General features: G+C 41.5%; 1 protein-coding gene across 4 annotated transcripts; it reads right to left on the minus strand.

The window, feature by feature from the left end:
- Positions 1-4,534: 4,534 nt before the first annotated feature.
- Positions 4,535-19,484, minus strand: LOC106567772 (TBC1 domain family member 8B). Of its 4 annotated transcripts, XM_014137493.3 has the most exons (21): positions 18,868-19,484; positions 15,269-15,379; positions 14,925-15,043; positions 14,286-14,511; positions 13,871-14,111; positions 13,511-13,718; positions 13,243-13,410; positions 12,306-12,467; positions 11,977-12,127; positions 11,624-11,838; positions 11,410-11,527; positions 10,973-11,258; positions 10,664-10,796; positions 10,482-10,580; positions 10,320-10,388; positions 9,907-10,147; positions 9,704-9,769; positions 6,676-6,768; positions 6,338-6,385; positions 6,121-6,218; positions 4,535-5,940 (listed from the first exon to the last, which is right to left on the minus strand). In XM_014137493.3, the coding sequence occupies exons 1-21, from the start codon at positions 18,992-18,994 to the stop codon at positions 5,506-5,508; spliced, it is 3,414 nt and encodes a 1,137-aa protein (XP_013992968.1). In that variant the 5' UTR covers positions 18,995-19,484; the 3' UTR covers positions 4,535-5,505. The 4 variants fall into 4 exon arrangements, 3 of the variants coding, with proteins under 3 accessions (XP_013992968.1, XP_013992970.1, XP_082816548.1); XM_014137495.3 differs by lacking the exon at positions 6,676-6,768; XR_001320165.3 differs by lacking the exons at positions 4,535-5,940; positions 6,676-6,768 and having other exon boundaries at positions 6,123-6,218; positions 9,907-10,145.
- Positions 19,485-27,792: the final 8,308 nt, after the last annotated feature.

The following is a 27,792-nucleotide window of genomic DNA, read 5'->3' on the forward strand; positions in this document are numbered from 1 at the left end:
CTTTCTTTGGAGGGCATATAAATGCCAACCTAAGAACATGAAGAAAAAAAAGAGCCCTACTAACTTCAAACAAACCCCCCTCCTGCCTTTTGAATCTTGTTCTACTGACCTTTCTTTGGAGGGCATATAAATGCCAACCTAAGAACATGAAAAAAAGAGCCCTACTAACTTCTAACAAACCCCCGCCCCGTCCCGCCTTTTGAATCTTGTTCCACTGACCTTTCTTTGGAGGGCATATAAATGCCAACCGTAGTGCTCGGGAGTCCCACCTCTTCTACACGTCTATAAAAATGATCTTAGCCATTACCCAGTATAGCACAAATATCAATTATATCTAGTTTAAAACTCATTTGGCTACTTGGTCTACAATTCCATTCCCTCCCACACCTGAATGGGCTAGGACCCTGCAGAAACACACTACTACAACCACTCTCTCAAGTCTCCTTAATAGAGTCAATGCCTCCGATAGTAGATCACTCATATTAAAGTTACCAGAGGATAAACTACACAGTACAGACAAAGAATCTGCGCATAATACAATTCTAATAGGTTGAGCGTCCTCCACCCACTGGAGAGCAACTACCATTGCCAACTGTTCAGCATACAGACAGAGTATACAGACAGTCCATCTGTTTGTCTTCTACATATCTGCACATCAAATTCAGGATTGTAAACTCCCACTCCCGTGTATCCACTATCAGGATCCTTGGAACCATCTGTAAACACCTTTTAAATAAGCATGAAAGCTACTACTAATGTCATTTTCAACCAATCTTTTCTCTTTTCCACCAATGTTAAATCAACAACAGGTGTCAAAAGTGACCACAGAGGGAAATCCACAAGCTACAGCTTTCTCGTGATCTCTCTACACCACAACAAATTAGCCAATCACGATTAGCAAAGGCCCTATCTGACTATGGTCATTTGGTCCTGTACCTAGGGTCATCTTCATGTCAGTGAGATTTTAGAAGAGTTTTGTAGACCTATTAGCTTTTCTCACGCACTTCCAGTATTCTATGACTTATGGAGGCTAAGTAGGCATATGTCATGGGTGTTGGTAGTGGAAGCTGACAACCACCCTGTCAAAACATTTAGCAGCAGTCTCGACATGGGAATAGGGGATAATGCGGGTATCTAGAATCAAATCAAATTTTAAAAAAATTGGTCACATACACATGTTTAGCAGATGTTAATGCGAGTGTAGCGAAATGCTTGTGCTTCTAGTTCCGACAGTGCAGTAACATCTAACAAGTAATATAACAATTCCCCAACTACCTAATACACACAAATCTAAAGGGATGGAATAAGAATATGTACATATTGATATATGGATGAGCGTCATAGGCAAGACGCAATAAAAAGGGAAACATGGTAGGTGTATCTCTCTACGTAAGCATAGCAAACTATGACCTGAAGAAGTGGTTCAAACCCACCCTGGCTGTTCCATTCATTCACTTGGCCTATTTGTAAAACAACTCTTTCATTCAAAAAAACACATTTGATGTCTAAGATTATTTTATTACATTGTAACATTTTATTTCATTTCAAGATGTTTGACATTCACATAAAGTGCCACTTGTGGTAGGCACAGGCAGATCAAAAACTACATAACATTCCAAAGGATTCATTTTCCTCCAGATCCCCCCCAACAAAAACAGGCAGTACAGACTTAAATTATAATATTTACGTTAGCTGTGGTTATTTTAATTAAGACCATTAATTGGCAACCAAGCAATTACCTTTACAATAAGTAGGCCCAAATACATTTATGCTATGAGAGTCATCTTAAAGCGTAAATAGCTTAAAGGTGAAATAAAAGGTAACGTAAAATAGTTTCACTGGTAATACGCAATTATCCTATGTATTGCATCAAGTTGATAAAGATCTGACAACATGTCTAGAGCATAACTAATAAAGCCTATACACAATCTCTTTATTTCTAAATGTGAGTGTAGTCCACAACAATCTATAAATGGAGAATTGTGGCATTTCAAATGGCAATTGCCCTGCAAATATTTTAATAGACTTTCATTTAGTTAACTTGTTCACAGGTGAATTTAACTTCCCACTCAAGTCACCACTAATGTAATGTAAAGAGTAAACTGCTAATTTCCAACACTAACACTTGTTCTCCAATGAATATGGGCTCTTATAACTTAACTATATTGATTTAAAAAAAATGCAGAGTAGCTACCTCTATATTTTACGATATTGTGCTGTCAAGTAAAGGCTTTAAAGTGACAAATACGTATATTCATCTTAGCAGCTATTATAACAAGGAACAGCATTTTAGAAATATTTACTAAGCCAAGTGATTATTGCTGTGGGATAGGGGGTCTATTTAAGAGACTATAATATAACAGCAAGGTTTGATTTTGCACGCAGATGGCACTGAGGAAGAACGCTCAAATACAGAAAATACAAACCATGTAAAAGTTGCTCAGCTGTCCTTTTCCTGACGGACAAATTTTGAAAAAAATAAACATTTATAACTGCTTATGTAAAATATAAATATCCATACTACACAGAGGACATTGAAGCAGGTTTTTTCAATAATCAATTTGACAAAAATTCTGCATTTTATAGTACACCACATCAAACCAAGAAATAAAGTAAGTCATTCAGAACCAACTGTGTTGCATTTGGAATGATTAGTTACAGTGAGGGAAAAAAGTATTTGATCCGCTGCTGATTTTGTACGTTTGCCCACTGACAAAGAAATGATCAGTCTATAATTTTAAATGGTAGGTTTATTTGAACAGTGAGAGACAGAATAACAAAAAAAATCCAGAAAAACGCATGTCAAAAATGTTATAAATTGATTTGCATTTTAATGAGGGAAATAAATATTTGACCCCCTGTCAATCAGAAAGATTTCTGGCTCCCAAGTGTCTTTTATACAGGTAACGAGCTGAGATTAATTTGGAGCACACTCTTAAAGGGAGTGCTCCTAATCTCAGCTTGTTACCTGTATAAAAGACACCTGGGAGCCAGAAGCAATCAATCAATCAGATTCCAAACTCTCCACCATGGCCAAGACCAAAGAGCTCTCCAAGGATGTCAGGGACAAGATTGTAGACCTACACAAGGCTGGAAAGGGCTACAAGACCATCGCCAAGCAGCTTGGTGAGAAGGTGACAACAGCTGGTGCGATTATTCGCAAATGGAAGAAACACAAAAGAACTGTCAATCTCCCTCAACCTGGGGCTCCATGCAAGATCTCCCTTCGTGGAGTTGCAATGATCATGAGAACGGTGAGGAATCAGCCCAGAACTACATGGGAGGATCTTCTCAATGATCTCAAGGCAGCTGTAAACATAGTCACCAAGAAAACAATTGGTAACACACTACGCCGTGAAGGACTGAAATCCTGCAGCGCCAGCAAGGTCCCCCTGCTCAAGAAAGCACATATACATGCCCGTCTGAAGTTTGCCAATGAACATCTGAATGATTCAGAGGACAACTGGGTGAAAGTGTTGTGGTCAGATGAGACCAAAATGGAGCTGTTTGACATCAACTCAACTCGCCGTGTTTGGAGGAGGAATGCTGCCTATGACCCCAAGAACATCATCCCCACCATCAAACATGGAGGTGGAAACATTATGCTTTGGGGGTGTTTTTCTGCTAAGGGGACAGGACAACTTCACCGCATCAAAGGGATGATGGACTGGGCCATGTACCGTCAAATCTTGGGTGAGAACCTCCTTCCCTCAGCCAGGGCATTGAAAATGGGTCGTGGATGGGTATTCCAGCATGACAATGACCCAAAACACACAGCCAAGGCAACAAAGGAGTGGCTCAAGAAGAAGCACATTAAGGTCCTGGAGTGGCCTAGCCAGTCTCCAGACCTTAATCCCACAGAAAATCTGTGGAGGGAGCTGAAGGTTCGTGTTGCCAAACGTCAGCCTCGAAACCTTAATGACTTGGAGAAGATCTGCAATGAGGAGTGGGACAAATTCCCTCCTGAGATGTGTGCAAACCTGGTGGCCAACTACAAGAACGTCTGACCTCTGTGATTGCCAACAAGGGTTTTGCCACCAAGTACTAAGTAATGTTTTGCAGAGGGGGTCAAATACTTATTTCCCTCATTAAAATGCAAATCAATTTATACATTTTTTGACATGTGTTTTTCTGGATTTTTTTGTTGTTATTCTGTCTCTCACTGTTCAAATAAACCTACCATTAAAATTATAGACTGATCATTTCTTTGTCAGTGGGCAAACGTACAAAATCAGCAGGAGATCAAATACTTTTTTCCCTCACTGTATCATCATAAGGTATCCATGCCCATGCACAGTTTCATGCTGTAAAGGACTTCAAAAAAGGAAAACGATATATAAAGGAATGTGTAACAGGCCACACTACCAGTTACACCTATCAAATCATTTTATCTTCTGTCTCACAAATATAATCAAACAACAAGAATTTCCTTTTACAAGACATGATAAAAAAAATGAATATAACATTTACTCTGAAAAATATTTAGTAATCCCTTTGCAAATCAATTAAACTATACATCAATCAAAAGAGAACATAATCATAACACATGTTTATTGTCCATTCCTCTGTGTATCAAATTATATATACACATTACTTAATTTCCCTTAAAGACTCAGACAGTAGTAGATACAAGAATATTGCACAATGTCCTCATTTGACAACAGTGGTTGCCTCAACTGCAACTATCCAATTTGTTTTTAGTTTGTGTCCTGAAAGTGATTTGAAATGGCAATGACAACATGCTCTTCTTCCCTCACTCATGATACTTCAACAAAACAAATGGATTTGAAGTCAAAAGCATAATAGAGGTTGTAAAAAAACTGAAATGTAGAATTCCAACAATCGGCCTTGGGCCTTTAGCAAGTAGTGGTCCCATCGTTTTTCAAAAGCCCCTCTCCACAAATTGACCAGAAATAAATTGGCCATATCCCGTCATTACAAAGTAAACCCAGAAATACAATAACATAGTAGTGTCTCTTTCATCTCTCCATTCTAGGTTTAATTCATTGCATAATTATGGATGAGCAACAGTAAAGGTCTCATACAATTATCTATCCCATCTACATGTGCTGGTTTCATGCAATGATTGACTTCAAGTGATTACCCTGGAGTGTGTTGCTGCTCCCTACATATTCCACACAAGTCAACTGATCACGCTCACCCCAATTTGAAAGCCTGGTGTTTCTAAAAAAATTAGCTAAGTGATGTAAGGCTGCATGAGAAAAAACACTTTGACACATAGAAGCAAGATGCTTGAGCAGGTTTTCTGGTGTGCAGATGACAGGACTAAAACAATGAATCAACAAGATACAACTGGAATCTATAGGCGTTAAAAGGTGTGAATGTTTTCTCTACAAGTGTTTTCCTTGCGTTTGGTTACAGTGAACAGGGTTGGCTTAGAATATACTCCTGTTACCTGACCAGGCGGAGAAAGAACTGTAGAGAATAGTGAACATAGAGACTTAATGGCTTTGAGAAGTTAAGAACCACAGTTTATCCTTCAGTTCACTTGTTTGTCTTTGCTTTCAACTGAGCACCCTTGGCATAGTCCAGTCGGGCCTGAATGTCCACAGGCCTCTCAAAGAAGCGCACAAGGACAGGCTCGTTGAGCAGCGATGCCAAGATCTGCTCAAAGGCGAATGACCACTCCACCTCCTGTGGGATGGAGCCTGCCTCCAGGGTGATGGTAGCGCTAGGGGTGTCTGAGCTTCTCTCAGGGGTGCTGCAGGCCTCCCTGTCGAGTAGAGCCCCCTCTAGGGCAGCCTGGGTGGGGCTAGTGGTGGACTTCTGGGGGCTGGTGGGCTCCTGGAGCCTGCGCCCTACTTCTTCCATCCTCAGCAGAAGACTGGTGACTCGAGCCACAGCACGGTACAGAGACTCCTCTTCTGGGTCACCATGGAACAGGTTGTAGAGCGTTTTGGAGAACTGGATGAACTGAGCCTGACAACATAAAAAAAAGGGCTGAATACAATTTTAAGATTTTGTTATTGTGTTGGTTTTTGCATAAAGTAATGACATAACATGTGGATTAAATTGTTCAAAGTTGATCTGTTGGAAAGACATCTGCATTGCATATTCACCTGATTGACGACATGTTAACCTAGATATGGGTGTATCTACCTGGTTAATCCTGGGTAAATCCTTGATGCTCTCCTCTTTCTTTAGTATCTCATCTTGCCATTGTTTCAGGTAGGCCTGCAGATCCACTTTCCCTTTGCCTGTGGAAAGTGCAGTTTTCAGACACAAATGGGTCATGTGTACAACGATAATCTGTTTAAATTAGCAATATTGTGAAGAGCTTGGTAAAAGAGAAAAAGAGACAGGCCAAATAAATTACCTCTTTCAGGGCTTTTCCTGATCACGCCATCTTCTGGGAGATCAGACACTACATAGTGTAAAGTACATTCATTTAAGTCAAAGGAAGTCATACAGTAACTGTAAAGTACATTTTGCTATACTAAACCATAACCAGTTAGAATTTATATCATATATAAACCTTGTCTACAAGAACACATAACTAGATCGTAGTGAAACAAATTGTACATGACAAAAGAGACCAACTTAAGAAATTGTTAAAGACAAACAGACAGATGAGCATTTACCAAAGAGAAAAGCACAGAGAAGCCAATAGTGAAATGGTTAGAGCAGAGAAAGAAAAGAGCAAAGCAAGCTGACCAGTCAATCGACTCAAGTGGGATAGGTCGTCAGTCATTGGAATAAAGTGAGGAAGTCTTTGGCCCTTTGAGTGGAAAGGACTCCCTGTGAAAGCTAGAAGACGACATTGTCTGTGAGAGCATGCAACATTACTGTAGGGACAGACGTAAGGAACAGTTAACAAAGAGATTAGCTGGCGAGTAGAAGAGTAGCACGAAATATACAGTACAGTTGAAATTAGAAGGGCATCGTTTACAGCAAAACTGTACTGGGAGTAGGGTTGCACATTTTGGGGAATATTCAGAGGTGGAAACTTTCCTTGGGAATTAACGGAAATATATGGTAATTAATGGAAATATATGCAAATTAATATTAATGCCATTTAAAATGTAGATTTTTTTTTTGCATTGGATATATTTACCATACATGGAGACATAAACATAAACCTTCTACCTTATCATAAGTAGACATAATTGCAAATTATTAAATCCTTCCAATAGGAAAAATAAAATAAAAAATGTGTTATGAATTTAACTTTAATTAGAAGAGTTGACTCTTCACATGGGATGATTTCACTGAACAACAAAAGGGAATATTGAATGATCGCCAATAATCCATCGCATCTCACAATTTTTTTTTAAACATACATCTGTAAAATGATAGTCTAGAAACTAAAGCTTTGATTGTCTTCCTCTCAGGCTTCCATGTCTTTTCCCTGGACCTCCTCAATATCCACCTCTTAAACATCAGACTGAGGCCTTATCTTCACGGTCACATTCCAACCTTGATGAGGATGGCTCGTTGTCAGGCTCAAAAAGCCCCATAGGCCTTGTTGATCTCTGCACCAGACAGGATGCTCTTGCCAGCATACTTGGGGTGCAACATGTGCGCTGCGGCGTGTATGGGCTTCAGGCAGAAGTCTTCATGCTTTTTGATGTATTTCAGAACTACAGTTTCCTCTGCTTGGAGCAACAGTGAAGTGGGCAGGGCAGTAAAGATTTCTTCTCTGCAAGCAGAGTCTGAACATCAGACAGGATGGCATTGTCTCCCTCAATCTGTGCAATGGCTACTGCTATAGGTTTCAGGAGTTTCAGGCTGCTTACCACTCTCTCCCAAAATACATCATCCAGGAGGACCCTCTTGATGGGGCTGTCCATATCGGCAGACTGTGATATGGCCATTTCTTGGAGAGACTCCTTCCCCTCCAGGAGACTGTCAAACATGATGACAACACCACCCCAATGGGTGTTGCTGGGCAGTTTCAATGTGGTGCTCTTATTCTTCTCACTTTGCTTGGTGAGGTAGATTGCTGCTATAACTTGATGACCCTTCACATACCTAACCATTTCCTTGGCTCTCTTGTAGAGTATCCATTGTTTTCAGTGCCATGATGGCCTTGAGGAGCAGATTCAATGCATGAGCAGCACAGCCCTTGGGTGTGATGTGAGGGTAGGACTCCTCCACTTTAGACCAAGCAGCCTTCATGTTCGCAGCATTGTCTGTCACCAGTGCAAATACCTTCTGGGGTCCAAGGTCATTGATGACTGCCTTCAGCTCATCTGCAATGTAGAGACTGGTGTGTCTGTTGTCCCTGGTGTCTGTGCTCTTGTAGAATACTGGTTGAGGGGTGGAGATGATGTAGTTAATTATTCCTTGCCCACGAACATTCGACCACCCATCAGAGATGATTGCAATACAGTCTGCTTTCTCTATGATTTGCTTGACCTTCACTTGAACTCTGTTTAACTCTGCATCCAGCAAATGAGTAGATAAAGCATGTCTGGTTGGAGCGATGTATGCTGGGCGAAGAACATTCAGAAATCTCTTCCAATACACATTGCCTGTGAGCATCAGAGGTGAAGCAGTTGCATACAGAGCTCAAGCAAGACATTCATCAGCATTTCTCTGACTACGTTCATCAATTGAGTCAAAAAAACTTCTGATTCCAGGAGGACCATGAGCTGTTGCTATTGATAAGGAGTCTGATTCATCATTTTCACCACGAATAGAAGTAGAGGGACTTTTGTCAGAGGATGCTTGTTGTGAGCGCTGAGGGCACTTTATGCGCTTGGTCAGATGATTCTGCATCTTTGTTGCAATCTTCACATATGATTTGGCACAGTATTTGCAACTGCACACAGCTTTTCCTTCTACATTAGCTGCAGTGAAATGTCTCCACACATCAGATAGTGCCTGTGGCATTTTCCTGTAAAGATAGGAAAAAAAAATTGCAAAAAAAAGAATACAATTCCATGTACAGATAAATAGTTAAGTAGTTAAACAACTCCTTTGTAAGATACATGTTTTAAAATGAAACATGTATGGAAACAAATTAACACTCCTCAGTTAGCAGGCTCAAGCAAGCCAAAACCCACATGGTGGCAAAAACTAACTAGCAGAAATTGTTAACAAGTTAGAAATTATTTAAAACACTTTGCTGTAGGCGACTATTTACTAGTTAACAAAAAAATCATGTATGTCATAAAATCTATTCACCACACCCAGTATTGTAATCAAAACTTACCAGAAAGCATGTAGTCCTTGTCTCAGACAGTGTAGTAGTTTGGGCTCAATTGCATCTCATTTGTGTGCAAGATCTTGTGAATCAGCTCTACATGTGATGGAAGAGTGCACTGTGCATGCAGAGGGTTGCAATTCCATTGAATTGGGGATAGTTTAACCAAAATATGCCACAAGACCTAGAATTTCCTTATGTATATCCCACAAAAAAGGTTCACTGTTTTAAGGTAACTTTTTTGATGAATTTAAGCAAAATTCGAGGACTTAACTTCCAGGACTTAACTTAATTTACCGGAAAGTTTCCGACCTTTTGCAACCCTTTATTTTTTATTTCACCTTTATTTAACCAGGTAGGCTAGTTGAGAACAAGTTCTCATTTACAACTGCAACCTGGCGAATTGGGAGTCAGATTTGTTTTTTATTCTAAATGATGTATTCAAGCAGAAGGAATACAGATCAAAAGTATCATGGACATAGAATGACAAGTGAGAGAGAAGGTGCTTATGCAGTTTCTGGTGATCTTACTTACCTGGTGGCTGATGAAGCTTGAACAGGAATTTCAGTTTGTTGGTGAAAGTGCCGCTGTACAAAATGTCTGCAGAAAGAACATTTGCATGAAAAATTGCATAAGGTTGATGCTGGATTAGATGTGACATACCGTTCCCACAGATAATGGTGAAAACAGCGATCATAGACCTGTAGCAATGCATCAGAGCACTGGTCTAGCCTTACCCAGGGCACAGCAGAACTCTTTGAAGTTGACAAGGCCATCCTGGTTCTCATCCAGCAGGCGGAAGGCCCAGAGGAAGAGGGCATCGTTGCCGCTGCAGAGGGACCAGGGTTCCAGGAGGGTGAAGAGCAGCCTGAACTGATGGAAGCCCAGCTGGTACTGCTCCAGATAGGCCAGGCTGGGGTCGTGGTGCAGCAGCACTGGGCTGTTCATCGTCCAGTAGCAGCTGAGGAAATGTTGCCTCTGGAAACACATTGAAGTACTCAATTTCCAGCAGTTAAATCTGTCTATTTTCAACACATTTCCATTTTTCATGCCAGTCGTGTCAACTCTGTGTCTATGAGAAGGAATATTAATGCATGTAGTTTACAGTATGCAGTAGTATATTATTATTTGAAAAGAGTGATTGTGATACCTTGAACAATGCATAAAGGTTATCAAGCTGGGAAGGACTGAACTTTACTTCTTGTGAAACTACCCGTAGCTGAGGAAAAAGTAAATCTCAATTAATCCTACATCATATTGTCATAAACAATGCCAAAATGTTGCAATGGAAGTTTGGGGATGTGCCACTCACCACATTTTGTTTCGTCGTATCCTCTAATGTTTGGATTACATACAGTTTGTTTCTTTTCCGCATGCGCTCTACTTCCTCTGATTTCATGTCTCCATATTTCTATAAGCAAATTAAAAAGGCTAAATGACAAGCCTGACATTGAGACATGGGGTCAGTCCTAGCAACTCTGACCGTTACAGTACCTCATAGGCTTCTTTGATGAGATCACTGATGTCCACCTTGGAGAGGGATGATGCTTTGTCGTTGTTCCCCACTGAGTTTTGCTGCACTGTTTGTGGTAGAGGACTGTCCTTATTGGTCACATTATCGAAAAACCTGCCAGGGCAAACAGAGCAGCAGTTAAGTAACATTAACAAGATGGGAATTCCTGTAGAATTAACTCACTGTTTTGGATATTGTTACTTCACAATTCATCATGAACCTAATACAGTACTTTGAAATAACCAATTCAGTTGACCTTCAGGTCTCGCCCTCTCTGTGTTGACACTCACTTGCTGAGGATGGTGACTGCCTCAGCGTCGTCATTGGAGCTGATCAGGCCCTCCATGTTGTAGTCGAGCACAGCCAGGCCCAGCTGCAGGATGGCTTTGATGCCGTCGTAGAAGAAGCAGTCGACCACGTTGACAGCACTCTCTATGGGCAGGACGCTGATAAACAGGGTGAGGAACCAGGACAGGGACACAGAGGAGAAGAAGGTCAGGTCTGTCATGTGCTCTGTCAGCTGGGTGAGGTGCATTCGGATCAGCTCCTCAAACACCGCCTGGTCCACCAGGGCACCTGAGGAAATACAAGATATTTGTAAACAGGATTTATAGCAGTTATGGGAGAAAGTGTAAGCTAGGTATTTAGTATCAAACACACGTACACTGCATATATTTAATGTGATGCAACACTAAAAATGATATTGTTATTCAGCTGCGTCTCTCACCAATGATCCTGCGGTTAAAGTAGTCAGGCAGCATCCTCTCACAGATGGCCACTAGCAGCCAGAAAGCCTCCTCCTCTTTAGCATAGAGCAACAGGACCGACGTCAGGATGTTCATGGCCTTCACAAGAGAAAAGGAGGATAGATGTAAAGATGCCTATGAGCTTTTTGAAAGAAAGAACGCAGGAAAGTGTTATAGGGGTTTCTAGCTTAGCACCTGGCAATAGCCGATTTTGGGGTTCCTGTAGGCATATGCAGTGAGGACTCTGCGCAGGGCAGAGATGCCTGTGTCGCTCTGGAAGGCAGGGTGCTCTGGTAGGGAGCGGTGCAGGTCTCGCTCTATCTCATCAGTGGCAAGGGTGCTGGTCCCCAGAGACTGATCCACTATCTCACTGTAATACCCAGGGTTAATGGCCATGTCATTGACTGCACCTATGGTACCAAGACAAAACACCACACCATATTTAAACAAAACACATATTGCAAAACATTAAAGACACCACACTTTTACACATCAGTGAAGGAGACATATGAGCCAAATAACAGTGAAAGATCCATATCAAACAGAACCTGAGAAGAGCATCCAGAGTTCTCCTCTTAAGGCCTCAGGGACGCCACGCACAATCAGGTCTCGTGTCTTCTTGGTACAGAACATACTGGTGCCACGGCCATACTCTGAGAAGTGGATGTTCCATGACTGCTCCTTCATCTTCTCCTTTAGCTGTCAGGCACAGAGATGAAACAGCAGAATAAGAAATGAGCTGTCAAGGCTGAGACACCTAGACAGTACAAGGAGAGCACATTCTCACACTGGGTGGAAAATACAGCACTCCTAGAGAAACCAGAAATTTTATATTTCTTCATATTAGGAGAGGTCATATTTTAGAGTAAAATCCCACCATTTTGGCATCCAGGTTTTCAGCATCTTGGGGGTGGAACACAGTCATGAGGGCCTCATTGCTGACGGCCTTGCTGCTCTCCTTCTGTCCCACCATCATAGCCACCTCCTCTGGGTTGTCCTCAAAGTGATTGATGAGGTTTTGGCACTCCCTTCTGATACCCTGCAAGGCACAGTGAACCCACAGTTTGTTTTGAATGGCAGCAATTATAGCCTGGCAGATATTTTTACATTTGGTCCAGTTGGTTACACACTGCCAAATGTCAAACGAACTAACATGTTCATGCAAGTATTTTGTTCACTAGGCAAAAATGCTCATGTTAAATCCATCTATGATCATCACTTGTGTGTCCCAGCCAATCGTTACAATACTTTAGTTTTGGTCTTCCAACAACATTTGGGAGGAAAATAGAGCAATAGTTGCTCTAACTACAACGTGCAGTGAATATATTCAGTAGCCTATATCCCCTGGATAGCCCCGGTCTACCTTAATCTGCATAGGATGTGCTCATAAATGTGCTGCTACTCACAAATGTTTCAGAGAAACCAAGTTCTGATAACGCGTGCATTTTCTCAAATCCTCATAGTCAAACAACCAATAATACTGCACATCTCTGCTTCTTTTCCTGTGCTTGGTCCAAATTGCGTTCACACCTGCAGTGAAACACACCACGGTACGAATGGAAATGGACTGAGATCACCCTTTTTGAGAGAAGCACGGTGCATTGTTTGGTGCGCTCCCGAGTGCAGTTAGTGTTCACACCAGTTCAAATGAACCGAACCAAGGGGTTAAATGCACCAGAGTGAGGAAAAAACGCTTTAACCAATTTGATGTGAAAGCCCCCTTAGACACATTTGGAGGGTTGCAGACGAACTGGAATTGTGCCTTTGGGGCAGAGACCTAGCAGTAAAAAGGTTCAAAACAGGAAGTTAGTCACCTCAGTTGATGCAGAGTGTTGAGGACTGGCAGTCATCCCACACCTCCTGCTGATTGCATTGCTGAGACGGTCAAAGTCCCGAACTTCAGAGAACCTCAGAGCCCTCTTACCCCGCACACACACAGTCAAAGCCCTGCTGCTACGGTCCGGCTTCTCCACACCAATCACCTGCAAGGATAGGTGTTTGGGTCAACAACATTGAGCAAAACCACTGAGCCACAGAGGTTATTAAATTAGTTGAGTGTCAAGGTAGTGCGCTGTGTCTTGCCTCTCTCATGGGGATGATGACGTGGCACTGGCTGCCATCCTGGCTAGCGAAACACAGGTAGCTCTCAGACAGACAGATCTTCCCAAGCGTGTTGTAGTGGCTGAATGGAACCCATAGGAAGCTCTCATAAACCTCCAGCAGGTTCTCCTCTTTAGGCAGCCTGAAGAAGGCCCGGAATTGCTCATTCCTAGCATTAGTTTCCAAGCCTCTGAAGGAGAGCAAAAAAGAAAAGTAGTGAAAAAAGGAGGACAGCTTGAGAGCATGGAGGTAGTAAACAAAATAATAATATCATCTCCATTCACTATGGTGTCCTGAAATAACTGTCAAATATGAGTAAAAAAGAAGTGACAGGCAGTATGCCTCTTGGTGATCTGTAGTGGGTCTGAGAGGGAGGGCTCTTCCTGGAAGGTCTCCTTATCAAATAGGCGTTTGATGGAGTAGTCAGCAAGTTGCTCCATGATCAGAAAGGTCTCACTGAGGTGCAGGAACATCGAGAAGTAGTGGTCCTCCCCATTGGCCAAAACATGAATGCTCTCCGTCAGAATGACATTGGACGTTTTCTCCAGCCTCCAGATCTCATTCCACGAGACTACCAGCTTCACTGAAGAGGAAATAGATGATCTTTAATGATTAACTCACTGCCATTCTGTCATGACATGGAATGATAATAATATTGTATCCAAATACAAGTAAATGGATGAAGCCTGACAGTTCCTGCATTTAAGTGACTGTTAGTCAACAGTGAGGGCTTGTTCAGGTTTCTGTCTCGTCTCACCCTCGGAGCCCAGCAGATATGAGTAGAAGGACAGGAAGTTGGTGCTGAGGTAGAGCCAGCCCTGGCAGGGCACGCGGCCCCTCCAGTAGCTACAAGAGTAGTAGGTGACCAGCTTCTCCTTCTGAGGGAGGTCAAACCATTTCTCAAACCTCAGCAGTGCTTCACGGAACTTCTCAGGGTCGTCCTCCTGCACGCCTGACACCTTCCCTTCCTCAGCAATCAGCCCCTTTATAGAGAGAAGAGGACAACATCTCTCTCATGGTCACTGAAAGAAACAAATATAATTAGCAGTCTAAACACGTCAGCATGCCATCTCCATTCTGTAACATTTATGTCAAGGCATATAAATTAGCATCATATCGTTTCTTAAATTCACATTTTTATTACAAACCTACTATCCTTTTCTTAGCTTTCAATAAACAGTCAAAGGTTTTCATATCAGAAACAGTAATCAGTGAAAGACCATAATCACCACCAACTGTTTTCAAAGAGTAAGCACTTGCTGCATCAGTAGGCTTCACTATATTAATAAATCATTAAGTCTGTAGGAGGCCTCCATCTCCCTGTGAGAGTGGCAGAGATCAACAATAGTGGTGTCTGTGTAAACTATGCGTTTAATTATCTGTAGCGATTACTTACTCTGATCTTGCCCTGCACAAAGCTGGTGATGTCATCGCTGGAGTCAAACACAGACAAGGTTCTCATGAGGTTCTTCTCCAGCCACTCCCAGTGTTGGTTGATCTCCTCCTTGGTGCCACCTAATCACAGGGAAAACTCAGTCACAATGGAAAGGAAACTGTTTACACTATGCATGACTAAGCCATCTATTGTCACAAAATGGGAAATGAGTGTCGACTAAAATACAATCCTCAAAGGTTGTCATTACATGATTGTAGTTATTACATTACTGTAGCCTTTAATGTTTACTTGTGGCTATTCTGACAATGGAGATAGTTGAGAAAATGTAGAGCAAAAACTCTCACCACATGCTATTGACCAGTAGATCTGAGAGTCCGGTGTCTGGTGTAGAATGCGAAATGGAGCAACCTTAGACGTGGAATCCAGCATTGTATCAAGAGTTCCAACCAGAAGACCTGTCAAAAAAAGTAAGTAGAAATCATACTTCCCATTAACAGTCAGACATTATACATGCATGATAAGACATTTCAAAATCATGAGGCAATTTCATGCCTATTGATTGTACAGAATCTAGCAAACAAAACAGCCCTCCCACCTGGGTTATCAATCATGTAACATAGAATCGTGGAAAACTCAACAGATATTGTGCTGATTATCATCACATTAAAGTATCCTGCCTGTCGTGGTTCAAACCAACAGTGTTGTGTTACCTATCTAGGACCGTAGTTGCCTACATAAATTATTAACAAGATCAGAGCTAGGCCTTTACTGCTATTCCGGCCCGACTGCATCAGCAGCATCTATGGCTGCTGGGCTGGGGAATCATGACACAGCTGTACAGTGGCCTTAACCTCACCCTCAGGTTAATTGCTACTAATAGCCGGCTGGTGGACTAGACCACATCTATGAACTGATTACAGAGTTAGTTTTATCAAGAGATCATCCATTATAAAAGATTGGCAGAATTTCTACGTAAAAACCTGTGCATATGCAAGGGCCCAATTAAGCGAGCAGGTATCCCTAAATAATAGCCTGCCCTCTGCCCTGTGGCCATTTGAGATTTACATCTGGATACTTCAGGATAAAAAGATCCTTGAGTTGGAGGGGGCTTCAGGGGAGACGTTGAACAGGAGGAGAGCAGACACTGGGGGGCCTCCACCATCATTAGCCCAGTCAGAAGAGAAAGCTATTGTGTTCCACTTCATCAAACCCATTAATTACCTGTAATTATAGCTCTGATGTTCTAAGGGACAGAGCTAGATGGTGTTCTCAGTGTCCCTCTTTTTTTTACAGAGACATCTACCATTACTATCGGTAGACTACAGCCACTGGCACCGTCAGCTTCAATAGACTAGAAGGCCACCAGATTGCCATTTGTTTTGTTTTAGAGATGTGGCAAATGTGAAAGTTAGCTATGCTGTTTCAGTCAAGTGGATTACTGTGATCAACAGCTGATAATTGGCTTGTCAGAGGCTGTGTGTGACCATGTGCAAGAAAACCTACTATTATTGGGAAACGGACAGCTGACATTCACTGATTGCATGTGACCACGTTTACATGCACACCAATATCCCACTATTATTCAGGATACTCAAGTATTCTGTTTTGAGTTGACTCGTATGAACATCATATCCTGTTTACAATAACCCGAAAAGGCTTGTATCCCGGTTATGAGAAACCTGGATAACATGCCTGGGATATACTGATCTTAGACAGATACTGCGGCATGTAAACATCTTATCCTGTTTGATGTTGTTTTTCGCGGTTTGCGCAGGCTCAGTTTCACACATCAAGAGTGTTATGTGATGTTTTTATCTGATTGTTAAACAAATCACTTCAAAAAGTAGGCTACCTGTGCAGTTCAAACCAATAATTCCATAATAATTTATTTTGCTGGTAGGCTACTCTGTACTAAACCGTTTCTGCTTAGAATCTCCGACATTTGGTAGGCCATTTGTCAACTATAGTTAGATACATGTAGCTTCTCTTCTGTCATACTGTTTTGCCCTAAAAGAGTAAATAAAGTAGTGCTCACCAGAATAATGTCTTATATCGATAGAATGAATGCATTAGTAATCTAACACCGGTAAAGTTGTCTGGTTTGTTTAGGGACCAGGGAGAAAACACATTAACTCCAAAACAGATTGGTCCTGAGCAAAATATTGGTTTTAACCGGTTAAGGAAATGAAAATACTTTTCACCTTTATTTAACTAGGCAAGTCAGTTAAGAACAAATTCTTATTTTCAATGACGGCCTAGGAACAGTGGGTTAAATGCCTTGTTCAGGGGCAGAACGACAGATTTGTACCTTGTCAGGTCAGGGATTCAAACTTGCAACCTTTATGTCACTAGTCCAACGCTCTAACCACTAGGCTACGCTGCCGCCCCAGTTCATCTTGGGCACATATTTTATGTGGTTGAAATACTGTCTGCTTGCATAACAGTGTCAAAGATAACACATTACATGCGCATTTTCTCAAGAGATGTTGAAAGAAAGAAATAATATTTCCCCACTCCTGTTCCCAAGAAAAAAAAGCAACATTTGTTGTAGAATTTTACTGTAAGAAATGAAATATCAAAAGGTGCATGTAAACAGCTTATCCCGATTAAGATGAGACTAAGTGGGATATGAGCTACTATCTGGAACACTGTGCGCATGTAAACGTGTTCACTGACTGCTGAATTGCATGTTGAAGGAGGATCAATGTGTTATACAATAGGGCAGCATTGATCTCAAAGATCAACAAACACTATTTTCATGATGTCGAACAGGATCATCCCATTTCAAAAGCTAGGAATCAGTAGATCAGACAGAGACTGTGGAATGGATGACGACTGACCTGGCTCTTCTGCCTCTCTAGGGCATCATACTCGAGTACATTATCATACAGAAGTGCTGTGCGCCCTCAATATAGCATATTGCTCCACCTATAAAGCTAAAGCAAATGTCAGCAACCCAATATGACACTACTGTGTCATTTTGTGTGTGTGTGTGTACCAAAACAACAGACATCTCTGACAGCATCATCAAGTGTTGTGACAGTGTTTTGCAGCCTAAACAGAGGCAATTTTGTTGATGGCTTAGTCAGTAAGTAAATAATCTGCATCGTAGGCAGGCTATACCATAAACCAGGGGTCTTCAACCTTTTCTTGTCTAGGGACACCCTCCCAGGAAAACCGGTGACCCAGGGAACACCATCATCCGTTAGCAGGTGAATGATAATGGCAAGGAGAAGTAATCAACATTTTTAAATTAATAGATTTGGTGGATAGTTTGGATTAGGACGTGTAAACTCGAACATTGCCTATTAGCTAGAAAGGCAACTCTAAACACATTTTCGCTAAGAGCAGCTGTTTAAGTAAAGGTTAGCCATGTGTTGACAATTTTTTTTGTCCGAGTCAAGAAAGCTTACCAGCAGCACTTGCTGTACTGGTAGCCTATTCGCACTGATAGCCTATGTCAGATACTCCAGTGAGTGTAAATGGTACCAATTAGTGTCATTTGGTCAATATTAGGAGTGGAAAAATAAAAAAGATCTACTGTAGGTATGTCATTCAAAATGTGTTTACTCTGTTGTTGCACGCAATATTTATAAAAACATTGGGGGGAAAAAAATCCACACAAACAAATCTAACATTTTGTCGAACCCCTGCAGTACCTACGCAGACCCATTGGGCGCTGCGGACCCCGGTTGAATATCCCAGCTGTAAACTGTTAAATTGCAATACCTATTGCAATCTAAACTAACGTTTGGGGTCCAGCCTGTCCATTTGACACGAGGATCTGGAGAATTGTCTGCCTCCCACCCTTATGATTACATGACAGGATCTGAAGGGTGACGTTAGAAAATAGACCGGAAATATGAACCATTGTCCGATGGCATGCACACTTTGCTAGAATGGCACTAGGTTTTACCAGCCCAGCAATGCATAGAACACATACCTGTCAAACCGCCTCCTCCTTCGCCATATCCTCGCCTCCTTTGTAATACGAAATATTCGTTGCCTTTTTCTGTCACCCATAACTTTAATGCATTTTTCAGCAATATCTCTTCAGGTTTAAGCCACATATTTTAATTCACATATATATGTTGAATCAAATGTGCATGTCAAGGCTGTTCATTTCGATTGCAACATACACCCATGGACATTTGTTTCTGTGAGCGTTGAGCAGACCCTTTCCCACGTCCACAGAAACCTTGCCAAAGTCAACGATACAAGGGCTTCTGGGGATTGTAGTTTCTTGACATTGGTGCGTGTATGCACCAGAATGAGCTCGCTTGATACTGTTGACTTGATTTCCCATAGTCCTTCTCGGTCGAAAAGATTCAAATGTTATATCTTCACAGTGCAAAATACTGTAACAAATACTGCAACATAATAACTAGAGCGTCAAGCACAATGATGTATACAGTATAAACACCAGTGTTGTAATACTCGAGACCGGTCTCGCGTAAAACCAGTCTTGATTCGGTCTCAGACAGTAAGGACTGGTAATTTCTTCCAGAGAACAGCGGAGTAAAAAAACTAATAATTATCGCTTCCATTCAGTCCAGTGTTGCCAACTCCTTAGTAAGGAAAGTAGCTATTGGCTGTCCGAAAAGTCGCTAAATGACGTAATCACCTAATTTGCATAATTGGCCATGTGCATGTAATTCCTCGTGGGAGTGACAAAAAGTGAGTAAAAAACACCCTAAATATGTTTAGAACTACAAATTAACTTTTTATTGTCAACAAAAGTGACCCAAAAGAGAGTTTAAAAAAAAAACTATTAAATTTATTATTTAATTAAAAAAAATTGTTTTCTTAATTTGGTTTGGTTTTTAACCTTATGGTCCACTTAGGAGCCTACAACAAGTCACAGTAAAACATGAACATTTTTAACCATAACATTTTTTACATTTTTTTGTATACAATCTACATTAACAATCTAAATGGACCAAAAAGAGACAATAGAAAAAACTGTCAATGGCAATGTGAGAAAATGATGGTAACTAGTCTGGCCCTAATTCAGGTTAATTGTTTTTTTCCCCCAGATCCCCCTCCACACACACACAGGCTGTGCTGGCTCATAGAAAGAGTGGGTCATTGTCATTTTGGTTAAAGCTCTCTGTAGCAGGTTCAGCAACTGAGGGAGCTGACTTAAATGAGTAAGCAGTTGATGTGCCAAAAAGCTGCAAAACATTATCAGGCAGCTGGTGCTCATAGCAAGCCTCACCAGACAGCTTCAGTCCATATTGAATATACAGGATGGAGTTAAGGGTCTGCAAGGACATCCGATTCCTAAGTTTGCTTTTTACCACACTCATCTGGCTGAATACTCTCTCGACTTCAGCATTCAAGTGTGGCAAGAACAACACAGACACAGCAGCCATAGCAAGTTCTTGAAACGGGTTGATATCAGCTGCATCCCTGAACTTCCAAATCTCATTCCAGAAGCCCAGTGTGTTTTTTGTCTCATTCCATTTACTAAGATGGGTGGCATGCCATTGCTGGACAATCTTGTCTATCTCTGCAGGGGAGTAGCCAAGCAACTTGGCTATTTTTTCTATTCTACAGGGCTCTTATTGTGTTTTAGAGTTTCCTCCACATTGAAAACTGACATGTACTGCAATGCTTCGATGTTGTCCGGCAGTCTCACCCTCAACTCATTAGTGAGGGAGATGGTGAAGGCTACACACCGCTTTCGGATATTGTTTTCATCCTAAGGCGCAACGTGGAGCTCAGCTGCCTTGACTCAAAAAGGTAACCAAGGTACGGTTTGGGACAGAACTGTACATTCAGTGGCGATTTTAGCATGTAAATCTTGGTGGGGCAAACTTAATATTTTTTTTAGATGCATGCCAGCCAAGCCACTACACAACAGAACACAAGTAACAATACATGAATTGGACTATAACGGTGACAAACGGTGCCAACAAACGGTTAGGGCCTACATAAACCTGTCCCAACACCTTTCCACTGTTACACCTGGCTATCAGCGGAGCCTTGTCTGGCAGAGAAACAGTTAATTCAGCCTCTTTTACTGCCTTTTAAAAAAACATGCAGACATAGCTACCTCCCAAGTGGCGCAGTGGTCTAAGGCACTGCATCTCAGTGCTAGAGGTGTCACTCCAGACCCTGGTTCGATCCCGGGCTGTATCACAACCAGCCGTGATTGGGAGATCCATAGGGTGGCGCACAATTGGCCCAGAGCTGTCCGGTTTAGGGGAGGGTTTGGCCGGGGTAGCCGTCAGTGTAAATAAGAATTTGTTCTTATTTACATTACTTGCCGAGTTAAATAAAGGTTAAAAAAAGGCTCTCTTGCTTAAACACATGTGGTTTCTACTGACAATTGAGATGTACAAACTATGGCATAAGGGGACGACGAGCAGATAAGAGGCAATCCGTAATTTCAATAAAGACAGCGAGCTAGGACCGACGTAGTCAATATACAATTGAAGTCGGAAGTTTACATACACTTAGATTGGAGTAATTAAAACTCGTTTTTCAACCACTCCACAAATTTCTTGTTAACAAACTATAGTTTTGGCATGACGGTTAGGACATCTACTGTGTGCATGACACAAGTAATTTTTCCAACAATTGTTTACAGACATATTATTTCACTTGTAATTCACTGTATAACAATTCCAGTGGGTCAGAAGTTTACATACACTAAGTTGACTGTGCCTTTAAACAGCTTGAAAAATTCCAGAAAATTATGTAATGGCTTTAGAAGCTTCTGATAGGCTAATTTACATAATTTGAGTCAATAGGAGGTGTACCTGTGGATCTATTTCAAAGGCCTACCTTCAAACTCAGTGCCTCTTTGCTTGACATCATGGGAAAATCAAAATAAATCAGCCAAGACCTCAGAAAACAAATTGTAGACCTCCACAAGTCTGGTTCATCCTTGGGAGCAATTTCCAACCACCTGAAGGTACTACGTTCATCTGTAGAAACAATAGTACGCAAGTATAAACACCATGGGACCACACAGCCGTCATACTCCTCAGGGAGGAGACGTGTTCTGTCTCCTAGAGATTAATGTACTTTGATGCGAAAAGTGAAAATCAATCCCAGAACAACAGCAAAGGACCTTGTGAAGATGCTGGAGGAAACAGGCACAAAAGTATCTATATCCAGAGTAAAACAAGTCCTATATCGACATAACCTAAAAGGCCGCTCGGCAAGGAAGAAGCCACTGCTCCAAAACCGCCATAAAAAATCCAGACTACGGTTTGCAACTGCACATGGGGACAAAGACTGTACTTTTCGGAGAAATGTCCTCTGGTCTGATGAAACAAAAATAGAACTGCTTGGCCATAATGACCATTGTTATGTTTGGAGGAAAAAGGGGGATGCTTGCAAACCGAAGAACACCATCTCAACCGTGAAGCACGAGGGTGGCAGCATCATGTTGTGGGGGTGCTTTGCTGCAGGAGGGACTGGTGCACTTCCCAAAATAGATGGGTTCATGAGGAAGGAAAATTATGTAGATATATTGAAGCAACATCTCAAGACATCAGTCAGGAAGTTAAAGCTTGGTTGCAAATGGATCTTCCAAATGAACAATGGCCACAAGCACACTTCCAAAGTTGTGGCAAAATGGTTTAAGGACAACAAAGTCAAGGTATTGGAGTGGCCATCACAAAGCCTTGACCTCAATCCTATCAAATCTGTGGGCAGAACTGAAAAAGCATGTGCGAGCAAGGAGTCCTATTGGCCTGACTCAGTTTCACCAGCTCTGTCAGGAGGAATAGGCCAAAATTCACCCAACTTATTGTGGGATGCTTGTGGAAGGCTACCCGAAATGTTTGACCCAAGTTAAACAATTTAAACGCAATGCTACCAAATACTAATTGAGTGTATGTAAACTTCTGACCCACTGAGAATGTGATGAAAGAAATAAAAGCTGAAATAAATCATTCTCTCTACTATTATTCTGACATTTCACATTCTTATAATAAGGTGGGGATCCTAACTGACTTAAGACAGGGAATTTTTACTAGGATTAAATGTCAGGAATTGTGAAAAACTGAGTTTAAATGTATTTGGCTAAGGTGTATGTAAATTTCCGACTTCAACTGTAACTATTTGTTCAGCACTTTTGAAATGTACAGCGACAGAATTCAGAACATGGGCCGTTCTTACAGTATTCTCCCTGTACACCAAGTCAGAACCGTAGGATAAATAAAGTGGGCATATAAGCAGACAATGAAAGCTCTTACAATATTCAATGATGACATTTCTCTAAAACAGGCTATAGGCTACATGTGCACCACCAATGGTTATGAGGGGGAAAGGGACCACAATTTTAGGGTGAGGTACATGGGCTACTAACAGCTTATTACACAACATACACTTAGTATTACTTTCTTATCTCCCTGGAATATTACATCATTTTTGCAGCAGCATACAATACATCTTTGGACTCACCTTGTTGTGCTGTGCTCACTTGAACAGGAAGGTGGCGTGGTGGTCTTTCGTGAGCAAATTTTGTCATCAAACTTTGTCCTCAAAGTCTTGCATTCTCCGGATTTATGGTGCTTTCGCAACAACCGGGAACAAGGTGGAATCATGACGTTAGTGATCTTCAGGTCGGAGCTCTAGAAAGAGGCCCAAGTCCCGACTTGGAATTCCGAGTTGGATGACCATTCATAACGTATTTACCTAGTTGAAGCGAGTTTTTTTCACAAGTTCTCAGTTGTCTTGAACTCACTGAAGTCCGAGATATTCGAGTTTCCAGTTGTTTTGAAAGCGGCAGAAGTCATGCTGGATTGACAGCATGGCCAATGTTGAATGTTTATCCTTTAAAGCTTGGAAAAGAGACCCTGAAACTCAGACTTGGACCACACATCCACTCCACTGAATAGCAGGCTAGTGATTGCTTTGCAATGCTTGCAGTTAGCCTCTGATTCCTTCCAAACCACTCATTGTTGAATTTGAGATTTCCAACTTGTTTTGTAATGTTTATCTCCAATAGCCGATGAGCAACTGATACGTTTTATCTGTAATTTCTCTTCATCATTTCTCTTCATATGACAAGGACCGAAAAGGATTTGCCAGTAGATTGTTGATTTGATTCATGATTATGACTGCTAGCTTGCTAGCTAAGATTTTGAAAGTATGATGTTGACATGATCAGTCCAATCAAAGCTACTGTAGATATAACGTGATTTGACTTCATTTTATCTGTGGCCAATGACCTTGAGCCTTCTTGGATGGGTACTTCCAATGTAACCCTATGTCAGCACCCAAGTGGCTTGAATTTTCTAGCTCTCCCCGTAGATTTTGTGGTGACGTGTGTCCCCATGAGTGACAGAACACTTAGCCAATAATGGCGCCACAGAAAGCGCTGAGCTAGGCTGAAACACCTGCATTTTGGAGCTGCCTTACTCAAGAAAGCAAAAAATAGAATTTTTGTATGCGGCTTTATTAACTCAATGATTAGACTTTTTTTTACATTGTTTTCAAACTGATATGTGACACGTATTAATGCCAAAATAACATTCAAAACAGGCCTGAATGACGAGTCGCCACTGTGTCAGTTCCACGTTAAATGCAACGTTTCACACAAGTTATTTTCAAAGATAGCTAACAGCAAGTGCGCTGCAATAAAAAACACAGTTCCACTCACCAGATAATCATCATTTGAAATGTAACTTCTTGTTGAAAGTTATTCTTGAAAAGGGAGAAGCTAACAAATTAGCAACAACATCCTATTTGATAACACCTACTGCAACTGCTGCAAACTAGCCGACAACAAAAGCTAGCTAGCTAGCTAAATCGTGGGGAAACTACTGCTCGCTATAGCCCTTTTGCACATTCCATGATCGAATGTTCTAAACACACTTCCTATCGGTGTGGCAATTTCCGGTCAGTCTAGTTGTTATCGACGATATAACATTACTACCACTATGTCGCAGTTTTTTACTAGGTGTCTTCAGGACTTGCCTCAAATTAATATTAATGATGTACATCGAATTGTTAAATCAGCCTCAGAGACTCCAGCTAGCAAGAATGAAAAGGGGTTCAAGATGTATATAGGAAGCTACATAGACAACTATGAAGGTGAGTACCAAGTCAGTGATAGATATAACGTTAACTAGTTACAATCATTAGCTAGCTAATTTAACTATTATTTGTAGTTAGCTAGTTACTTCGTATAATGATGTAACGTTGACAGAATCTACCTGAGAATGTGTGTATTTTCGTGAGCTTGGTTAAGTTATGCTTGCTAGCTATATTTGCTAGCTAAAAATAATTGTTATTCATGTCTTCTACACAGTATCTAACAAAGATACATTGACAGGGGAGATCACCGTGAGGGCTGCCTGTCACAGGTCCATGAGGAGAGTGAAAAGCCGCACAGCATGAGAGTAGGGAAAGGTTATAGATAGCTACTAGGGACCTTGTTAAACATCTCCTGTGAGACACTGTCATTATGGTCAAAATGTGTTGGAGACAGTGTCAACGTTTAATCTTATCAGTAGATAGATAATGATGGGTCCCAATCCCAATTTAGAATTGCCCACTTTACCAAATAACCTGTTAAAATCTGTTGATGCAGTGTTTGGTAATTGTGTTACTGAGACACAATCTATTCCTGTATAGTTAAATGGGCCCCTAGTTAATAAGACTAGACACTACTGTTTATTGTTATATATGGGCCGCATCATTCTTATTTCTCACTTCAGTCACTTCACTTATCTTCACAGATGGTGTTAAAGCACTCCGAACCAGTGATAGTGGTCCAAAGCCACTGCTCCTGTCTTGCAGGAAGTGCTCTGTGCAATCATCTGGTGGCCCTTCTTTACCAGACAGTCCACTACTCTCAACTAAACATTCCTGCTGCACCACCAGTTCACAGCTGCACAGACACAGAACAGCATTGGCACAAGCCAAGAACACTTGTGAGTCTATCAATATCCATAAAAAATGCACCTGAAAAGTATTCAGCCTATGTAACAGTAAATCCTTGTTAATTAGGGTATGAAACCAGGTCCGGTTGATGGGATAGAGTTCCGTAAACCTACTAACTCGTGTGCTGATGGAATAAGGTAAGTTGGAGGTTCCTAGAATGGAAACATTTTAGAAAACATTTTCTTGTGATTGTATCCAGATGATAATGACAAATGTTTGGGACAAAGCCTGGGGGTAAATATATAATCTATAAATCTGTATATTTTAATTCATTTTATTTGAACTTTCAGGCTTGTGCTGTTTCTGGAAAAGTTACATGAGTCTTTGTCATAGTAATCTCTCCAACCTGATGTTAAGGTTTTAAAATGTTTTGCAGAAGTTCTCTCTACAAAGCACTCAATGGATACATGCCTGACATGGACCTTCTCTGCGTCTCAGAAACGTATGCCAACTTTTCTCCACTTACTGCCCCTCTTGTGACAACAATGGAAATGTCAGCTGACGTGCCCCTGGTTGAGTCCGCCTTTGGGCCAGTGCAAACCGGCAGTGTTCTGTCCTATCAGCTTCCACAGCCAAAGACCCGTGAAATTGTGAAGATTGCCGATGCCTCTTCTCCACCAATACTTCCATTAGATGGCTACAGGCTTCCCAGTGTGCTTACGTCCTTAGCCATCAGGAGCAGTTCCACGTCAAGGCATCAGAGACAACCTACGAGGTGTCACACAAAGTCGAGGTTGCTACAAGGGAGCAGAGCAGCAGCCCAGAATGGCATCAGCTCAGGAAAATTAGAATAACATCCTCTCGTTTCCGAGAGGTTTGCCATGTCCGGGGAGAGACCTCAGCTGACCGCCTAGCTGAGCGGATGTTCAAGGGATCTGGTATGCAGACCATGGAGATGAAGAGGGGGCTAGCCATGGAGCCAGTGGCTGTACAGGAGTACTGCACACTGAAGAATGTTAACTTCTTTCCGTGTGGCTTCGTAGTGCACCCAGATGCTCCGTGGTTAGGATCCTCTCCAGATGGAATCATATTTGATCACAGTGTGAGACCACACTTTGGACTCTTAGAGGTCAAGTGCCCAAATGTACCAAGTTATGTTGACTGCCCTTACCTGAAGATACAGAATGGAGAGCTGAAGTTAAAGAGATCTCATGCTTACTACTGGCAGATGCAAGGTCAAATCCTTCTCACAGGTTGTAGGTGGTGTGACTTTGTCATCTGTGCACAGGAGGACATCCTAGTTGAAAGGATATATACAGATCTACAGGTTTCAAAAATTATAAGAGAGAAGGTTGACCACTTTTATTTTTACCACTACTTGCAGAAGTGTCTCTCGCACCTGAATGGATGCCCTGCATGGGTGCCAAGTTCAGTGGTTTTATGAAAAATAAGTATTGACGTTCTTGTGAAGAAATCTACAGTAGAATAGATTTGTTTAAAAAAAATGTATTTCAGCAAATGTTCAACAGTTCAGTTAATAAATGACACATCTAACATTGTATTCAATCTTGCATTCTGGCTATTCTGTGTTTACTTGATTTCTTTCCCCCCACCCCTGTTACTCATTGCCTAATTAAAGCCAATACAAGCTCCACACAAACTGATATTAACTACAACACAAATGATTGATACATGTCGTAGATAAACAAATTATTATTTTGCTGCTAGCAAATAAAACACATTTACACTGGCTTGGCCCATGCTCTGGACCTGATCAGAGACGGCACCGTCCACAGGCAGCGCACCTTGTTCTTCATCCCCCTCAATCGGAGCAGGAGGTTTCAGTCATCTTCCCCAAACACCAGGTCTCTTTTGAATGTGCCAGTTTCACGCGAAGACAGTAGGAACAACACCTCTTTTTAGGTATTGTCGCCCCCCAATTCTTCCCTCAACAAAGTCACTTTCGACGAAATGTGTACTACACACCTTTTCTGTAATGAAACAGAAAAGGTGTTTGGTG

The sequence above is a fragment of the Salmo salar genome, chromosome 13 (genome assembly GCF_965601325.2).
Source record: "Salmo salar chromosome 13, fSalSal1, whole genome shotgun sequence".
Taxonomy (NCBI): Eukaryota; Metazoa; Chordata; class Actinopteri; order Salmoniformes; family Salmonidae; genus Salmo; species Salmo salar.